The sequence below is a fragment of the Athene cunicularia genome (genome assembly GCF_003259725.1).
Source record: "Athene cunicularia isolate RWA chromosome 17 unlocalized genomic scaffold, athCun1 chr17_part1, whole genome shotgun sequence".
NCBI lineage: Eukaryota > Metazoa > Chordata > Aves > Strigiformes > Strigidae > Athene > Athene cunicularia.
The window spans coordinates 1,795,260-1,814,604 of record NW_020799122.1 but is presented as its reverse complement, the minus strand read 5'-3'; the positions used below and the strand labels follow the sequence as shown (position 1 = coordinate 1,814,604).

Sequence of the window (19,345 nt, the reverse complement as noted above, 5' to 3'; positions counted from 1 at the left end):
TAAAACAAACAAAATGATTCCAATACACCCGCAAAAACCTGGCCTTCAATTTTGCTTTTCTTTTTAAATGCACAGAGTCCTGGGATAGATTTTTAAAGATTATTATTACTTAATACTTAATCAGCTTCATGCAAAATAAAAACAGTTATATAGAAGTAAAAGACTTCAATTTAGAGAGACATATAAAAAAGGAAGCAAAATGTCAAAAGATTGCTTTTGTAGCCTCATGACAACTCTAGACCAGCTGGCTGTCTACCTGTCACGTTTGCCCTCGCACGGAATTCTAGACCTTTGCTCTATTAGGGACTAGTCAGAAATTAAAGAGGCATTAAAATTAAAACTGTCTCAAATTAAACCTCGTAAGGCTACAATAACAACAAGGTAAGAACAAATAGCCAACCTGAAACCATTTGGCGTGCCGCAGAGACGCCAAGGCCTCCAGGCATTTCTGCCTGTCCAATAAGTCCGGAGGATCTTTCATCGCAACATTATCTACTGGTAAAAATGGGATAAAAAGAGACAGATACAATTTGACCAAGGGGTTTCTGTCACAATACAAAAAGAGCGGCAGCATCTCAATGAGATAATAAGACTCCCAGAATTTAAGTGCACTGTGTTATTTAATTTAAACAAGCCATTAAAGGTAGTAAATGTGCACGTGTGCAACAGAAGCAAAGGCATTCACTCCTTGTAAAATAATAGTAATAATAAAGATGGCCACTGCTACAGACAATCTGGGATCTTATTAAAAATGCAGAACACATTTCAGGGCAGAAAATAGCTATATAGCACTTTTTTTTTTCCTTTGTTGGGTTGTATCGGGCTTTTTTTCCCCCCTTCTTCTTTCCCTTCTTTGTGACTTACTCCACAACGGTAGTACAAAATTTCAAAGAGACAAGCTTCTTTCAACAAGAGGAAGATATTCTGGGGTGTATTAAAAAAAATTGCAATAGGTAGAAAGTGAAGTTATGTCCATGCAATTGTTGAGAATTTCAATGGACAACATTGAATAGATTTGAAATATTATTGCATGAACAGTGCTAGCCAATATAATTCAATTAAAGAAATGCATAAGAAATGCTGGTAAGAAATTTTAGTTTGATTTGTCTTTCATATAACCGGAATATATGAAAGAAGTAAGTTTGGTAACTTCCAGATTATTAACATATCAGAGAGGTAGCCCCCCCCGCCCTCGCAAAAATCTTTTCTTCCCAACAGCAACTGAAATCAGCAGAGGAAATTCAAAGGATTTGAGAGACAAGACACTGACTGGTATCTTCTGTGCAGGTTTACACCACACCCCCCCCCCAACCCCTTTCTCTTTCTTTATCCAGCATGCAACATACTGCTTTTAGCAGTCACATCTGATTTTATTTTAAGGGACAACTGTGTGTCAGTCCTTTCTTCCCTAATTTATTTATTTATTTTTTAAATCCTAAGGAATTATTAGCATCCAGATTCTCTGGAAATTCTCTGTACAAATGACAGATTTTGCCTATCTGTGAAGTCAAGTTAAAAAGGTTTTAGTTTTTAGCTGACATGAGAACATATTGGAAGCACTAAATAAATCCACAGCTCAACTAAAACCTGGAATATATTATTCTCCTATGAATACACAATTACTTTTTTTTATTTCAAAATAAATTATTTTGAAATACAGTCTTTTCATTATTCATAATGGTCAATCCTCCAGGCCTTGAGAGACATGTGCAGGTCTGAATGAAATACAGTATCCATTACAAATTGAAGACCATGCTAGATAAGCAAAATCCAGCAAGACATTTGAAATATGAGGACAAGTTAGGAGAGGAAAGTACCATCAGTTTGTAGTACAATTTATTAGTAACATCTCAAAGCACATTTTCACAGGTTACTTTGGATCGTAGTGGCTGCATGTGCAATTGCATTTTTAATGTTAAAGTTGCTTCACCTCCTGTTCAATGGGAAGGTTACTCTGGTAAAAGCATGTTACGTTATGATGGATAAAAGAGCCCAAAGCCAAAAAAAACCCCAAATGACAGTGTAAAACTGAACAGAACCAGGTATCTTGTCTGACTGTTCACAGTTGCAGTTCGCACCTGCTGGCTCTGCTGTCAGCAGATTTAAGTGCTATAAGCTTATTTTCTAACCCCAATGAACTTCACAGCAGATATTTGTATTGTTTCTTACTGCCCTCATCAACTGTATTACAGTATTGGGATTGATCACTCCTCGGGCTGGTTTTCCAAGTAAAAGCTGCAAAGACTCAAAGCGCTGGATTTCTGTGAGCACAAAAGGTCACTTTGGAACACAAGATTTGCTTCTAAACTTCCTTTGCAGTTTCATTATTTTCAGGAGTAATGTTTTGTGACACACAATTACTAAATGTCCATCTGTGTAGTTCTGTAAGAAAACTTGAGTGTGGGCAATATAAACATCTGCTTAAAGCTCACGTATTTTATAAAACGACTACCATCAATGAATGATCAGAATCTTATTTTAAAACATTAGAAATGGCAAAGGTGACTGATTGCAACATCATTCAGCTTTTGCAATGAACTGGATCTTTAAATGCCAAGGAACTTTCACTTAGTGCTGTACAAGGCTTTGCGAAAGCGTGTTGCAGCCATCGACAAAGTAATTTCTTTTTTCGTTTAAACTTCGAACAGAGTATGTGTCGTGGGTCATCCAGGCAAATGAAAAACCTCAGATTTCATTTGTTTCCACAAGTAGGAATCATACTTTTTCCTACAGGATTAAGGCTGTTTCCAAAGTTCTAAACTTCCAAATATCTTGAAGAATTCTGCCAATTGCAAACGCAGTACTGGTGTTCTGAGCTACTTTCGCAGATGCTGCAGTCGGCCAGCTTTTGGGTGCAAGATTCTATTAAACAGAAAGATGAAGAGAACAGGCAGTGAAGAGGGCGAGCGGCTTGCAGCAGGCTCCCTTTCGACACCCTCAGGAGAATGGCATGTTTCTTCATGCTCTGCCAGTCAGGAAAGTGAGACCCAATCAAAATTTTCAAATGGGATTGCAAAGCTTCACTTTTTTTTTTTTTTTTTTCTTTTTTTTTTTTTTTTTCCTTGTGGTTTTAACAAGGGCAATGATACAAGGAGTTTAATAAACGGTTAATAACAAAGCCCTGACGTTAGCTCTGACTGTGCAACACAGAACCAATTCTTCAGTCACTGTCTCCCCGCTTGCTGCGTGGCTTCTCTTCACACGGCAGCTGCCAGCGGCGTTCGGCGCAGCAGCCGGACGGGGAGCGCCGTCTTCTCTGCAGAGGCAAGGTCAGTCTGTGGCTTGTTGCCCCTCAGAAGCACTCGGCACCTCTGGAGCGTCGCTGGCCGCGGCAGAGTCACCCCCACGGGCAGGAGCTGCTCCAGGGGCAAGGCTGAGTTCAGCCCCACTTTGGTAAAGGAACTCCTTTACCACGCCACAAGCTTGTTGTTACTGTGAACTCAGTAACAACAACTGATTTTGAGCTCCAAGGTTCTGGTCTGGAAAGCCCAATTTGTATTTGATGCTATGACTAAAAATTCAGTTTCTTAAGAACTTTTAAACTGAAGCAAAATGCAGGAATTTTAGGTGCTTGACTTCTCAAGTCGACATGAGAAAGCAGAGCTTTATGGATAGCCATTTGTGAGAAACACTGAAATGCACACACACACTGGTCCACTATTTATTTTTGCTAACGAGCAGCAAAAACAAATAGGACAAACATCACATCTTAAACATGAACACTTTTCCAAAGAGGTGGGGACTGAAGAGAAATCCAGGAATGTTTTTCGATACATTCTGACATCAGGGCATGAAGGCACACACAGCATTCCTACAGAACAAATGGGAGCACTGGTAACGAGGTCCGTTGCGCCTAACCTTGCCGGCTGGGTTAGAGGACAGATTAGTGCTAATCACACCGAGCGCCGAAACCTTGGTCAGTTCTGCGCAGGCTCTGCTCCCCGGGGGCACCCCAGCCCCGCGGCCTATCTTACATGTGAGATGAAAGGCAAGTTGACAAGCATTTTGAGCTCCTTCTTTCAAAGGACGTATGGAATAAACGCAAGGCAGTTTTTAAAACTGCATCGGAAGTACGTTTACATTTGGTCGGCATTATTCAGGGGTATTGGAAAAATATGGCGGTACTTTGTTTGGAGATCAAGGTCTTTCACCAGACATTTTGAGGATTTTCCCTTGATACCAGATGTGAAACTTCTTTGGTCTCTATCTAAGTAAAAGTGACCTAAATCTGGTTGGAAACATTATGAAAAACATTATTTCCCCCCCCCCCGCTTTCAATTTACTTAGTGACATCTGCATAATGTTTCGCATACCTTTGAAAAGGAATATGATAAATGTCTGTTCACTTGTGATGAATCAGTGTCAAAGAACCTGGGCTTTGAAACAAGATCCATGACCCTGTTAACTTGTCCTCACCAGTGGTACAGGAGTGGTAGTGTAACACCACTCTAAGAGGTAGTCAAACCATTTTAAGTTTAAATTAAAAAAATTGTACAGAATTTTGAAAAATGTTTTAAGATACTGAAAACAAACTGGAACACCTACATTTTAAATATAAGAAAGCATAAAAGTTCAAATCCTCATTCAGATTGAGATGAATTCAGGAGTCCCTAGAGTTTACTGCCACAACGGCATGACTTTTTGCAAGAAAATACTAGGACAGATGTCTTTGTGCAAAACTCTGTCCCCTTGTGAGAGTCTTACAAGTCCTCTCCCGCTCAGATTTGTTCTGCACTTTGTGCTCGTTCTCATGAACAGGGATCAGCTGCAGCAACTGCAGGGCTGATCTCAGCATCTTATGGGAAGTCGAACAACTAAAGTAATATGCAGTTTATTTTTAATGGTCTTGCAAAAGAGCGTGGTTACTAATTTGTGAATAAACTGACATTGCAATTAGGGAATCTTTGCCATTCATCTGTTTTGTAAGATTTGTCTGCATCCAAGTGCTGCCGAAGTGTGACATTGCATTTGGGAAGGGAGAAGGGATCCTTCCTGCCGCGGCACAAACGGAGAGACACTGACCAACGTTTCTCATTGCATCGGTATTTCGGTGGGAGAGGGAGGAAGCAAAGGACGCTGGCAAGTCTGGAAATGGGAAAAGAGCGACAGGGAGTTCCCTAGCCCAGGTGGGCCCAGCTGCCTCAGGTGTCATGACAGAGAGTGGCCAGTTGGTCAAAGGTCTGACATCATCCAGTGGCAAAGTTTCTAGGGATAGGTTTGGGAAGCGGAAGCAGAAATTACTGACAAGATTTTCAAAATAAAACAGAGTATGGCTACATTTGCTCTCCTCTATTTCTCCTGGTTTGTTTCCAACCTCATTGACGCTACGAGTCAACAGTCCTTTAACGAGGGGCACATGACTATATCGGACATCACGCAGGGAGAAGGAACAGAAAGGAACTAAGTCACAGTTCTCTATGTCTACTTTGCTCTAAGGACATGAGGTACAACGTCAATTCAGAAGCAAAAGTGCTGTATTATAACACTAACTTCAATTGTATCCCAGTTAGGAAATTCTTAAAGCTAGAAACAGACACATATGTATCATCAATTAATAAAAATTGAGGGCCAGGACGACATACTTGCAAGCTTTGCAGGAGAGGATTTTTAAATTAAAAAGAGAAATGATTTTACAAGTTTTTCAAGATGCTACGAACCAATCCCACTTGACTGACTTAATTTGAAAACAAGACTGTGCAGCGCTGGGGTGCTCAAGAATTAACTAGCAAGTCTGAAAGAAAGGAGAACGAAGGTCTAATTGTATGTCAAAGTTAACATTGTAGGAATGAAAACTATGCATATTTACATGAAAATAAAGTAACTCATCTTTTTAAGGCAGAAATAATGTAACCTATGGTGGCAACAGCCAATCTAGTTAGTACATGATGTACAGTTAAAAATCTACTTCCCAGTTAACCCTGTGCTGCACAGTCAGGGCATTTAGATAGAACAGTCTTAAAAACAAGTTAAAACGCTCTGTGTACCTCCTTCCTTCTTCTCTGCTTCATCTCGAATGAGAGGGGATGTAAGAATCACCTTCAAAGTTAGCTTGGGCTCCTTTGTGTTACGAATAATAATAGCTGCCTCATTTACATGCTCCTCCACGAGATACTTCTCTTCTGTAAGTTTCTGAAAGTCACCAAGAAAGATTTCAAGAATCTCCCAATCAACTGACAAAGGCAGAATCTCTGTATGCGCACATACCTCTTAACTAACGAGAAGCCTAAAGACATTGCAGTAACATGTAAGGCCTTGCCTCCCTCATTAAAAACAAACAGAAAACCCAGGTAACCTGCTTGAGAAAAATGGTCTGCAGTAAGTTTAATGAGATACTACATAATTCCACTATATTACCACGTTGGTGTTTTGGGTTTTTTTTTAAATAAATAAAGGCAGTAGCTGACTTTCATGGCTGCTGGTATGCAAAATACCACCAGCAGCTTCTCTTAGTGGGTACAGACTCCTCCGGCAGCGCTGCCTCTGGTTTAAGAGCTCCCGTGCGCAGTACGAGCGGCACAGCCGGAGCCCAGCGCAGAGCCGCCCGCTCCCCCAGCCACACACCTGCCAGGAGGTGTGACCAGACAGCCCTCGGCCAGCTCCTACCAGCCTACGAGACTCTTCAACATGCCCCAGCAAGGGATTTCACCACCTCTCCAAACAGCCTGCTCTGGTTCCTGGCTGCACATACAATTTAGATGACCTGTTTTGCACCAATAACGCCCCTTGCTACAGTTCCAATTACTTCTCCCCCCACATGGTAGCTGTGCACGATACTCAATCACTGTCCCTTTATAAATAACCATTAATGTCTTAAAACTTACACCTGCATGCGTTCTTGACTTTTTCCAAACCAGATAATTCTAATCATGTGGTTTTCTGAGTGCTTATTGTCACTTATCCGATTTTTCTCATTTTTCTGTCCATCTCTCATTCCCTCCCTTTCCACACAGCACTTGAAACTGGACACAAGACAAACTGTTACCCACTTCATTCATTAACACCAGCCCCGGGAGAGATCCTGACAATGCCTGGAAATGGTGACACCAATGAATCGAGTGGTTTCTAAATTTTTTTCAATTAATTTTATTTCCTTGCTTAGATTTCTTTTGTAGATAATACTACGACTGCCTAATAATCTGTTCCATTACCATGCAGAGTTCTCTCGAGTGATCTGTATCTGCAGGTCTTTCAGAGTCCTGCGGGACCTCTCCCAACCTCCAGAAGTGCAAAGATAACCACAGATGGCTCAGAGTCCTCCAGCTATTTCTTGTGGTTTTGTTTCAGCAAGACCATATGGTTAGAACACACCTAACATCGATTCTAGCTTCTTTTCCTGTTGCAACCTGCACTCCTCCAGCTCCTTTATTGAGATGAAAACATTGAAGCATCTGCTCACTAGTGGCCTTCAAAGCAGCAGCTGTTTAACATCTCTGTACCTCATTTGCTTTTTGTTCACTAACAGGCCTGCACCTTCCTTCTCCCTCCTGCATCACATGCAGCTGCAGAACCTCTTGTCTTTTATGCCCCCAACAGTTGTAGCTTGTTTCATGAGTCAGATTCCTCCTACCTCATCTTTTCTGTAATCCCTCCCCTCACACTCCCCCACAGGATCTTACCTATCTGTCCCTTGAACGGATCGCAGTCGTCACATCTTTTAATTATGTCTATTCTGCCATTTTCATTTTGAAGCACATGCTAACTTTCCTTCTCACTTTCAACCTTTCTCATCTCACGCCTCACTACAAACAAGTAAAATTTCCTCTTTACTACTTGATACATCCTTATCATTTTCCAACAAGTTAGATTTACTCTTTACTACTCAATAGACCTGTAGCACCTTCAGCTGTGGACAGAGCCACATCCGCAGGCACCACGTGATGGCATTGAAACAAGCCCCTCGGGTGAACAAACAGCTGTCAAGAGTGGCAACACACGTACTGTCCACGTGGCAATAAACACAAAGCAGGAAAGCGCATCAGGAGAAGAGCAGAGCGAGTTTGGATGTGGTTTGGAGAGAGGAACTTACTTTAGGGCCCAGCTTCTCAGCAGCAGTGTATGGCAGCCTGGCAGCTGGACTGATTAGTCAGACTCAGAACCCTGTCAAAGAGGTATTATCCCCAACAGCTTTAGAGACTGATACCAGCTGTACCTGCTGCCTACTGGATGCCAATATCAGAATTAAATAGCCGTAAATAGAGTTACGAGCTCATGATTCACATGAGCTCAAATGAGCGACCACCTAAAGCGAGTTGTTCTCCCTTCAGAAGCTTGGAGGCGTTTGTCCTGGCGCAGCCCAAGCGAAGCCGAGCAGCCGCGGTGCAGAACGTAGGGCTCGGGGACAGGGACAACACCAGAGAGCAGGCAGAGGCTGGAGCAGGGGAGATCTGTGGGACTGCGGATTAGCTCACGGGAGGGGTTGGACCAGAGAGCAAACGCAGCTGGGTTAGTTCCCCAACGGAAAGGTTAGCTGCCATCGCAGGAAGAGTGACATGACAAAGAGGGAGTAGGCAACAACAGGAATAAGATGTTCAATTTTGAGAATAACTACTTCACGTCACCACGTTAAACATGTCACACCCCCCAGGTGTCGTCCTAGATTCAAAGCATATTTCTTTATAGCGCTTGGCTTTTTTTTGGTGGAACAAATTCCAGCCTTTACTCAAACACACCCTGCAGTGCTATCAGCCACTGTTCCAGGACATCCTTGAATTAACTCACCTGGATTTGAGCGGGGAGATTGTCTTTAACTGTACATAACAAGGTCTTTGTGGGTTTTTCTTTGCACATGAGAACCAGCTCCAGATCCATATCATCTTTTATCAGCAAGCCCTTTGCAACCAAGCCAATTCTCATAACACCACACAACGTCCGACCACCTTGATCCCTAGAAATGAAACAATTTGGAGTAATTAAAATGGTATTTTCACACATTCAAAATAATTGTACTATCCTATCACAGCGAGGAGATAAATGGATGGGACTGATGGCTGTGCTGAAGTGGCGTATCACTGATCAGAAAGTGAAGGGCACAGACAACTCCTATGCAAGTAGTTCCTATGAAAAAAATTAACTGTAGTACTGATTCACAGTTCACACGACTGCAGAAGTTGCCTCACTCGAGTTACAAAGCACAAAAAAGCCCAAATTCACTATCTGCAGATCTACCAGAAGAGTAGAATAGTTCATACAGAGGAGCTTTCTGACAGAAATCCTATTTTCAGGAGTGATCCGAGTTGTCTCTGAGTGACACTCCAACTTTAAACATGGACACACACCTGTTCAGTGTTTCTTTTAGTTGATCCATACATTCAATCCTACAACCAATTTCTGAAGTTTTAGCCCATACTACAAACTGACATTTCAGGAAAGCTGCTAATTTCCAGAAGTCTTTCAGGTCCAATTCCTTTGACAAATCTTACCACTGAAACCTTCAGGAATAGAGGTCTGACTGCTAGTTTTCACTCTCCAGCAAAAGTTTAGGGGAACACTTAAGAGCCACAGTGAACAACTTTCAAAGCAACAGAAGAACACTTTAGTTCTGAATATTGAGAGAAGACTGCAACAAAAACCAGTTTAGTAGGGTAGGATTGCTTAAAAACATCAAGAAAAATGCAAGAAATGCATCTTCGACAATTCAACAGCAGCTGTTGCCACATGATGCATCTCACACTCTGTGGCACATCACGTTAGAAAACCCACAGAAAGCTCATCATCAGTAAAGGTGTTAAACCACCTCAGCCAGAACGGCAGCACCCCTGTTCCCACCATTCTCACCATCCACAGGGATGGACTGGGTATAACACACCAAAAAACCCCAAACCAGTCACACTGAGATCAGGGATTATCCCGTAGATCCTGAGCCTCGATTGGAAGTACCTTCATCTGGTAACTGTGCTGGCTTTGTGCACTGTAAATGGAAAGGCAGGAGCAGGGGCTTAAACAACAGACAGAAGAAAAGAAGGAATGACACAGAAAAGGCAATCCCAGATTTCTGGCAAGAGCCAGAAGCAAACTAACAACAACTGCTCCAAAAGTAAACATCTCAACTTCCAGCCTGGAGCCGCTACCTGAACAGCATCTGCATGCAAATGTGTGAGAAAACTGCCAAACTCCTTTCGACGTGGCTTGTAACTAGCACGAAGATACTCTAAGTTATATATTTTTCTACAGTGTAAGGCCCTTTTGCCTTGTGATTAGTAAAATAATTTGTCCCATACAAAAGCATAAATAAACAAACTAGTCTGCATATATAAATAATACACTCCAAATTTATAATGGGGCACACGCATGAAGAGTCCTGCAGACACTCATGTGAAAGCAAGGCCAGCCAGCTGTCTCAAAAGCATTTACTGCAGGCTTGGATAGATTTTTTTTAATTTTTTTAAATTTTTTTAACAATCCCTTCTGCGCCTGTTTTACCCACGTGAGGAGACACCTAGACCGTCACCAGTAGTGCCAGGAAGTCCCCAGCAAAGCACCAGCACACCGCGTGTCACAGCAAAACACTGCGCTGCGATTCCTTCCCCGAGAAGATAAGAAAACTTGTCTGTCTGTGGAGAAGCAGCCTATCAATCCACTACAACTGTTCTCCGGTGTCAATACAGTCACACCGTCTCGAACAAACTTATACGTTAATTTATGTTAAAATATTCATGATTTTAAGTGTTTTGCTATTTCTATTTGAATATATTTCACACCCAAAAAAGTGACATTTCACAGCTCGGCCTTACACAAAAATGCCAGTGATCAGACTTGTGTCTGTTAAATATTTATTAGGGAACACAGAAAGCCACAGGCATCAAAATGCAGGACCATCTGTATATTTACTTTTCCAGGGCTATCATACAATGGTCCTCATGCTGCCGAACACTTCCCGTGGGGATCAGTGTATTCTGAGTAGGCGGTGCTGCATTTAAACTTCGTGCAGAGCAAGCAGTTTCTTTCAATAGCTCCCAAGCCCACAACCTTATCCTAGAGACAATCAAAGACAAGCTCAAATTTTAGTATATTTCCACAGGTTTCTTTCTTAACACGTGAGGAATTTTCTGCAGAATCCGCAACACTGCTGGGAAAGCAGATCTAGGCATGAATGCTTTCTGCTCCTCCCAGCCACACAAATTTCCTCAGTTGATTCAGCACGTCTCTTGTTTCTAAACTCCAGATGGTGAGGTACAGCAGGGCTTCGGCCCTCACTGCCCGAGCGCTACTCTAAAAAGCTATGAGATGCTTGGAAATAACAAATAACTAATAACATTACTCTGATGAACCAGGGAGCGGTATGACACTTTTGCATTGTCAGACAAACATTATCATTTAGGAATAACTGATAAATACAATAGTAATCCCTGTCTCTCATGTGAAGCCAGTAAACTGTATTTCCAGTTTAAAAACTGAGACGTCTTCCTGATCCAATTAAATCTTCCTCTTTGACCTGCACTGAATTGTATCTTACTCCAGAAGTACACAGCCTACAGGGTCTGTCCTTCTCTCTGTTACTGTCAGAGTAGGCTTGTACTTCCACCACCCCAAAATGTAAATAACTTTAACATTATTTACCAAGATACCAAAAATGAACAAAGGCCTCACAATAAACTTCTCATTGCTATAAAAGGTGTCAGAAAACATAAGAAATATATGAAAACCAATACACTTTATCAGCTTTAAGATCAGAACTTAGTGGGCAAAGCCCATGCAGCAGCAGACTATTAATATTCCCTGCGTCATGGGAAAGGAGACACGAGTCCTTTGAGTACATCTCTGGTGTGGGTTGTGCTAGAGTTGTAGCCAGATTCAGCGCCGTGAAGTTCAGTGGAGAAGTATTTGATCACAGAAGTGCACGGAACTGGAAGTCGGGTTTTTCTAGTCACGACAAATGAGCTGTTGGTCCCCTGGTGCTTCAGTTCCTGATGTGTAACCTGGGCAGACACTCGCCTGAGCTCGGGACCCCGTGAAACAGATTATGCAGAAAGCACGAAGAGCCAGAAGCGTCCAAGAGTCAGTCGCACCTGCTTCCTCCTCTCCTACTGAAGTTCGGCTACAACAAACCCTGGCACCACCTCAGGGGCAGACTGGGACATGGAGCCAACAGATGTTTCCCTCAGAGAACTACACACTTGCACTGGGCTGAGCCACTTAAACTGCTTCAGAGTAAGGTGCACGGGGCAACGCCCTGGAGTAGTGCTGAGGGGTGCCGGTAACACCGGGTGCATTAGTGACCGCTGAGCAGCGCCTGTGCAGCACCAAGGGCTGGGGGGGACACTCAGGCCCCTCCCTGTCCCCGGGGACAGCCCAGGCCCCAGGACACCAGGGTCAGCTGGGGGACGTTTGGAGCGATGGCATCTGCCTTCCCAGGTCACCGTGACTGTCCTGGGGACGCCCGAGCACCCGCCTGCCCGTGGGAAGGGGTGAACAAACTCCCTGTTTTGCTCACGACTCGTGCTTCACCTACTGAACTTCTCTATCTCAACCAACAAGTTTTCCCATTTTTACCCTTCCAGGGCTCTCCCTCATCCCACCGGCGGAGTGGCTGGGTGGTGCTGAGCTGTCCTGGGGTTAAACCACAGTAAGAGTGGAAGGCAACGGTTCCGAAGAAAAACTGAATTGTTGGATAAACAATAAAGTTTATAAAAATCTTTTTTTGGTGTATTAAACTGAAGGAGCTCCTGAGCTACATGGCTGTGGATTTGCATTCGTGTGTTACAGGGACACGTATTCACTTATAATTGCTAAAAGGTTTGTCTGCTAAATGCATCTTCACAACATCACAGCAAAATAAATAATGAAAGAGAGAGCAACTGCTGCCCACGTTGGGCTTATTATTATTCCCTGCACTCACCCTACGTGCTCCCACCTCAGAAAGTCCAAATATATCCACCTCCTTCTATGAACATTCACATGCAAGAATCAAGTAACACTACGACTCTTACTTGGAAGGAAAGGAACCCATTCAGAGCGGCACAGTAACACATTATGAGGCTCAACTCACTCACTTGGCATTGCTTTCTGCAGCTTCCTCCTTTGCTTCCACATCACCCTCACATTTTGTGGACTTGTTCTTTTCATCCATCCAGTCAGAGACATGTTTAAGGGCACATTCTACTGTTGATACCATGTTCTGGACAGCTTCAAGTTCCTCTGGAGATGGATAAATGGTTGAATGTTTCACCATTACATGGCGGTCATCATTAGCAAAAGATCGGATAGATCTCTGTTATGAAGTGGGAAATGAGGGGGGGGGAAAAAAAGAACAAAGTTATTGGATTATCGACAGAAGGACATTGCCTGACTGGGAATCCTCCCTGACAGATGTAGGAGAGTGGTTTATGACAACCATTACTTATAGTCACGCAGGAGTGATTTCTTATCTTTATTTAAATACATTTTAAAAGAAAAAGGCAAGCAAACACTAGTGCAAAAATCAGCATTAAGATGGTAAAACATAGAAGACCATGGGTGTGTTATATGGCACCTAATACTTGATGCCTAAATTCAGTCCTTCTAGAATCCTGTTATCGGCTGCTAAGAGGAACAGGCACAGCTCATGTTCATGTCTACCAGGCACATCTGGAGCAGAGTTTATGTTTATGTGTCCTTTAGGAGGAGATATACTGTCCCTTAGGAGTACATCTCCCCACCCACCCACATGTGACCGTGGAAGTCTAGACCACTGCATCAGATTAGCTGCTACAGACATCTAAAAATGAAGCCACCCGAATGTCATCTTTTCTTTGGCACCTCCGTCGTGAGCGGGAGCCATGACACTGCGTGTGTGAGGCACAAACTGGGAAGAGGGAGAACTTGGGTCTAGGACCAGGCAAAACTCCGTACACCGTAGACTGCTGTGGCAGATACAGACCAGGGCTGAGACCTGCACTGTGCACTAGTCTGTTTGCAATGGCTAAAAACAGAGTTTCTATGGCTTGTCTCTTCACGACTCCCCTGCCCCCCACCCCCCCTTTTCTCATTTTCGTTGTTTTTCTCACTTCTCCCTGCCCTCACCCACTAAGCTGCTCTTTGAGAGGAGGGCAGGGGCTGGCTGGCTAAGTATAGAGTGCTGAAACAGGGCACCAAAAAACCTCTTGAGTTTCATTCCCAGCTTCACTGTGTCTCGTAACTTCCCTCATCCTTTGACTAGCTTGTTCATTTAGATTAAGCTTTCAGATCCAGTGAGAAATCACTCAGGCCCTGATCTTGCCCGAAGGATCTGCGGTCACAGAGATGCAAGCTGCGAGCAGTAGTACTGAAGGGAAGAGGGGCTTTCCTACTCGGGAATACTGGCAGGAATTAAGGAGTGCCTGAATTTTGGTGATTTTTGTTGGCTTGTGTCAGCCTTCAGCAGCTGGAAAGCTCAGAGCAAAGAGGACAGCCGGGCTCCTCCTCCCCAGAGGTAACCAACCTCCCTGCAAAGTGGGAATTTAGAAGCCAAGTGTCCCGGGGGAGAGAGGACTGGGTGAAGCCCGTGGAGAGGAGGGCAGACAAGGAGAACATGGAGGAGATCCCTGTCCTGTAGAAGGCACTGATCCTCTCCAAACACAACTGTGCATGTTCTGGAGTGCTGAGTGCAGCCACCTCCCCTCTATTTATGCCAGAGACATGGCAACATGCCTCAGAACAAGGCACCTGCAGCGCCATTCCCTGATGGCTTTGTCACTGCTGCAGATGAAGTCACGGGCAACACATATTGCCAGAAGAGGCTCAGCAAACTGCACAGGGGTTTACAAAGGCATGAATGAAGATGAGGATAGAGATAAACTGGTAAGACTGAAAGAATTTCTTTGGAAAAAAAAAAAGAATAGGAAGAGATTTGAGTGCTAATTAAGGGTCTGCAGAGAAACTGAGACCTGAGTGATACTCTTGAGGAAGGTAGACTTAAGCAGCTGGATAACTTGCACCAGGAAGGTTATGGTTTGCCACACGCTACCCAGATGAGACTTTTTTTGATATAAACAGTGACCCAGACCAGCTGCAATCACAGCACAGACCTCTGGCAAGAGCAGCTCTAAACCTTCTCTACAGACACATCAATCCCTGCTGAAAGCCTCCCAGAACTTGGAATCATCGACCAAAACCTCTGCTCCTCCTCCACATTAAACACCTTAGTTGGGTTTCGTTTTCACCCCTATTCCTGGGTTTATAACAGGACTCCTAACGACAAAAAGGGCCTTTGGAGGATCTCAAAGGCCTCTGGGTTGAATCCTTGTAAAGGAACTGGTCATGGTTCCTGGCTCACTGCTCTCACTGGGTCCCTTCCACCAAAGGGAACGTGACATCGGTCCTTCCCTAACTTTTGTCTTCCTACCCAGATGCACAGTTTGGGTAATAAAAGAAACTCATGAGTTGGGGTCTGGTTTTATCCCCAGGACTTTCAGTGGTTGCAAAATGCTTCCAGGAGGTCCCTCTTGTGGCTTGTCTGCAACATGAATGCAGAAAGAAGCTGCAGTTCAGCACCGAAAACTGACAAAAGTGGATTTATCAACTCACCCCCACCATCTCCTCTCATGAAATATCAATTAGGAAAAACAGTAAAACAGGAACAAAAAAGTAACTCCTACATTAGAAGACATTTGGGTTTTTTCCTAATGAAGAGGGACTGACAAGATCAATCGTCCCTTACAATTTAGGCCAAAAATAATAGCAAAATGGGACACTATTTAAAATACAATATATTGACAACTCTGCTTTGTAAAGTGTTCTTCCTCCCTTTGTGCTCTGTAGCAGATAAGTCTCATCTTAGGTCTTTTCTTAAAATATAAACACAGACTATCAGCAGCAATCAGTTACACAAAATGGTAGAGAACTGTATTTAAAGTTTATTGTATTTATTCTCGTTCCCATTCTCTCAATAATAACCTTAGAAGACTTAAAAATATATAAATATGCTTAAACTGCTCCCCGCGGGTATTTTTTTCAGGAACTGGGTAGGTTTATTGCCTTTTTGTGAACACATCTTCCGAATCTTACCATCACAATACTTCATATTTGCACAGCTTTACAAATTCAATATCTTGGGCACTCCTCCTTTGCAAACCAATACCAGACAGATTAGAAATGACTCCTCACCTAAACAATACACACCAAGTATATCTGACTACACACATTTCATCTACACCACGAACAAAGTGTGCATAGAGCCACATTCAATCACACACAAATATGAATAATCAACACTTGCTTTTGTGAGGAAGAGGCGGAAGGGGAATATTAGCATTTGGTTATGCAATCTGTAAGTTCAAGGTCATGCATGCTGTTTGCTACAGCTTGCTAATGCCAGTTTTATTAGAAAACCTTATAAGCATCCCCTTCGCTCATATTTAATAATTCATGTAATGCAGGCTCACAAGACAACTCGGGTTTTAAGAGGCTGACAATATATCAAACCTCGTTTGCTTTGCTCAAAGCACGCAGTACCATCTCTAATTTAGTGCAGGGTCAGAAAATCCCCTCACTCTGATTTTATCAGGTCCCATGCAAGACTGCCAGCAGAGAATATTTTTAATGCAAACCTGTGAAAGATGACAAATACCTACCATGGTTTGTTAGTGTTTCAGCTCTCTCTCCCTCCCTTTCTCCTTTTCCCTCCTCCTTGGTGTCTTTGCTAAGCACTGTTTTGCCTGGCAGAACCTCTTCATAAGCCTCTCAGTCCTTTGACAGCTCAAGAGTTCATACAGCCAAGATGCTTGGGGAATCACTTTCTGTAATTCACCTGCAAAAAGAGGAACAACTTGAAACCAGAGGAAACAGCATGTTAATTCCAATAAGCGTTCAATGCAGCACACTAAGTCAAACCACTGATTAAAGCAAGCAGGCTTCAAGATGGGGAGGCAGTCACTGCACCATTTATTCCTGAACAAGCAGATGTCACTGTGGAAAGCAACTTTTTGTGATGTGCCCACACGTATGCAACGACTTTCCCATGCCAGTTAGAGCTTATCTCAGTGTGGTTTGTCAGCCACCTGGCAATCGAAGTTTCTGATAGGAGGAGGACAGGAAATCCAACATCTCAAATATGCACTATATGAAACCAGCTCAAGAAGTCTTTATTTTTACATCGCATGCACATTAGGAAACAAACACACTGTATTTAATTATCAAAAAGTAATTATCTGTTGGAATCCCCAGAGCAGCCCTCCATCCCGAATGTGTCAGATGCTGTACAACAAGAACTAAGACTTCAGGGGGCAAGAACTGCAAGCTGTTATTTAAACCAGCACAGTGTAACAAACTGGAGCTGTACAACTCGGGAGAACGCTCAGCTGAAATCACCCACACCGCCTTTCCTGCCCTTGCACTGCTTTTCACAGCACACAACATTGAGAAGATGCTGCAAGCGCAGCCCTCTTGTACTAAACTAGGAAACAAACACCAGCACTGGCAGCATAAGGAACTGCAAATAAACGCTCTGCAAGACAAGAGAAGGGCAGAACGAGAGCAGGTAATGTGAGAGAGAGGAAAGCATATGCTCATTGCATAGCAAGACACTCTAGGCCTTGCAGAATATTCCTGTTTTCCTTTCACTGCACATATTGTTGCATCAGCTTTTCGGCAGCATTTATGAAGCAATTGGAAACCCAGTCAGTAAATTTCTGCAGACTGACACACACACTCAAATGTTTGTCTTTTCTCCTATACGTTGATCCTCCTTCTCTAGCAATATGTTGCATATTGTCTGTCAGAGAATCCTGACATTGTTAGAGATTAAAAGCATGTTTGGCAACAGCAGAGGGATAGGCGAAATGACTTGAAAGCCGAGTAGATGCTTAAACCTCAGGGGTGTGACAGGGAATAATTAAAACGTTGCATCCCATAGAGATTTGAACATGCCAGGGGAAAGGCAACAACAAATCTTGCTTCACTATTTTCCTAGTTAAGAAGAAATGAAGAGGGTTTAGAGGACCGATAGTTTTGGCAGCAAGTGCCTAATAGTTGTTTATATCTCACACCACTGAAATGAGGATGCACAATTGGGTAAAACAAAGACCAGCCAGGCGAGAATGCTGTGCAGGGGCCTGTCTGCTCCAGCAGCTACAGACTGCCAGGGAAGAAGCCCCAAGAGAGTTAAATGCAGTCATACTAAAAATACTTGGGAAAAGCAAGCTAATAAAACCCCTGAAGGACCTCACTTCTTATCACGAAGGCTGTATCCCCTACCAAGGCATATTAACACTACCAAATTGCTTCCCAGAAGCAATCAAGGAAGGGGATGTTCTTTCACAGGACCAGATTCTTCTCTTAAGAGATCCTGAAAGCCGAACAGGGGCAGCTGGAATGAAAAGGAAGCCAAGATTACTGCTTTGGCACTGTGTATTCTAGGAGCTAGTTATAAGCTCTTCCACACTTAATAGCCTTTCACCATCCCCAGAAGCAACCAGACTCTATGAGGTCTTTTTGTTTTGCCTTTCTATAATAATAATGTCCTTTTGAGTCAGCAGATGGCAAGCTAGAGAGACTTTTATGACACATGTTTCTAGATCATCCATCTATTTCAAATTAGTTCTCTTTTCAAACTAAATTCCAGCTATCTTCACATACTCTTCTTCCCGTTGACTCCTACATTTCACATTTTCAGTTTGCTGTCTTCTCTGGTAACTGCAACTTGGCAATTCCAGGCAGAGAGAAGGGCACTGGAATGTGTTGCTGACTTCAGCATATGCCCAGTAAAACTTCTCTAGACTCCAAGCAACACTCCAGCCTGGCCTCCCTCCGAAGACTACGGCAAGCTGTTGCTTATCAGCTTGTACAGTGTATTGAAAGCAGATGGACAAAGATAGCTGGCTGAGCAAATTCTGGTGCTTCAGTAAATTGCTGAGCAGACTGTTGTCTAGAGGGCAAGTCTGCAAACTACCTCGCAAGCTCTGGAAACAGACATACCTCAGGGTGCAGTTCTGGCTGTGCTGAGTGCTTTCAGTGTTCTTTGAAAAACCAAAACAGAACAAAAATAAGTGTCTCACAGCTATCACAGAATGCTTTGGGCTGGAAGGGACCTTAAAGCCCATCCAGTCCCACCCCCTGCCCCGGGCAGGGCCACCTTCCCCCAGCCCAGGTTGCCCAAAGCCCCGTCCAACCTGGCCTTGAGCCCTTCCAGGGAGGGGGCAGCCACAGCTCCTCTGGGCAGCCTGTGCCAGGGCCTCACCCCCCTCACAGGGGAAAATTTCTGCCTTAGATCTCATCTAAGTCTCCCTCTGTCAGTTTAAAGCCATCACCCCTCCTCCTATCCCTAACTCCCCGATCAAGAGTCCCTCCCCCCTTTCCTGCAGCCCCTTTCAGCCCTGGGGGCCGCTCTAAGGTCTCCCCGGAGCCTTCTCTTCTCCAGCTGAACCCCCCAACTCTCTCAGCCTGTCCTCACGGG

The 19,345-nt window shown here is 43.6% G+C and overlaps 1 protein-coding gene across 10 annotated transcripts in view; it reads right to left on the bottom strand.

The window, feature by feature from the left end:
* The window catches only part of STRBP (spermatid perinuclear RNA binding protein), a 64,203-nt gene that overhangs the window by 29,410 nt on the left and 15,448 nt on the right, over positions 1–19,345 (bottom strand). For 6 of the 10 annotated variants that reach the window (XM_026860318.1, XM_026860322.1, XM_026860327.1 and 3 more), the window contains exons 2-6: positions 16,527–16,702; positions 12,990–13,207; positions 8,719–8,884; positions 5,985–6,129; positions 401–495 (exon numbers count right to left, since the gene is read on the bottom strand). In XM_026860318.1, the coding sequence (XP_026716119.1) occupies positions 401–495; positions 5,985–6,129; positions 8,719–8,884; positions 12,990–13,207; positions 16,527–16,529 (627 nt within the window). In that variant the 5' untranslated portion in view covers positions 16,530–16,702. The remainder of the gene's footprint in view (positions 1–400; positions 496–5,984; positions 6,130–8,718; positions 8,885–12,989; positions 13,208–16,526; positions 16,703–19,345) is intronic. The other 4 variants (XM_026860319.1, XM_026860321.1, XM_026860325.1 and 1 more) reach the window with 2 other exon arrangements.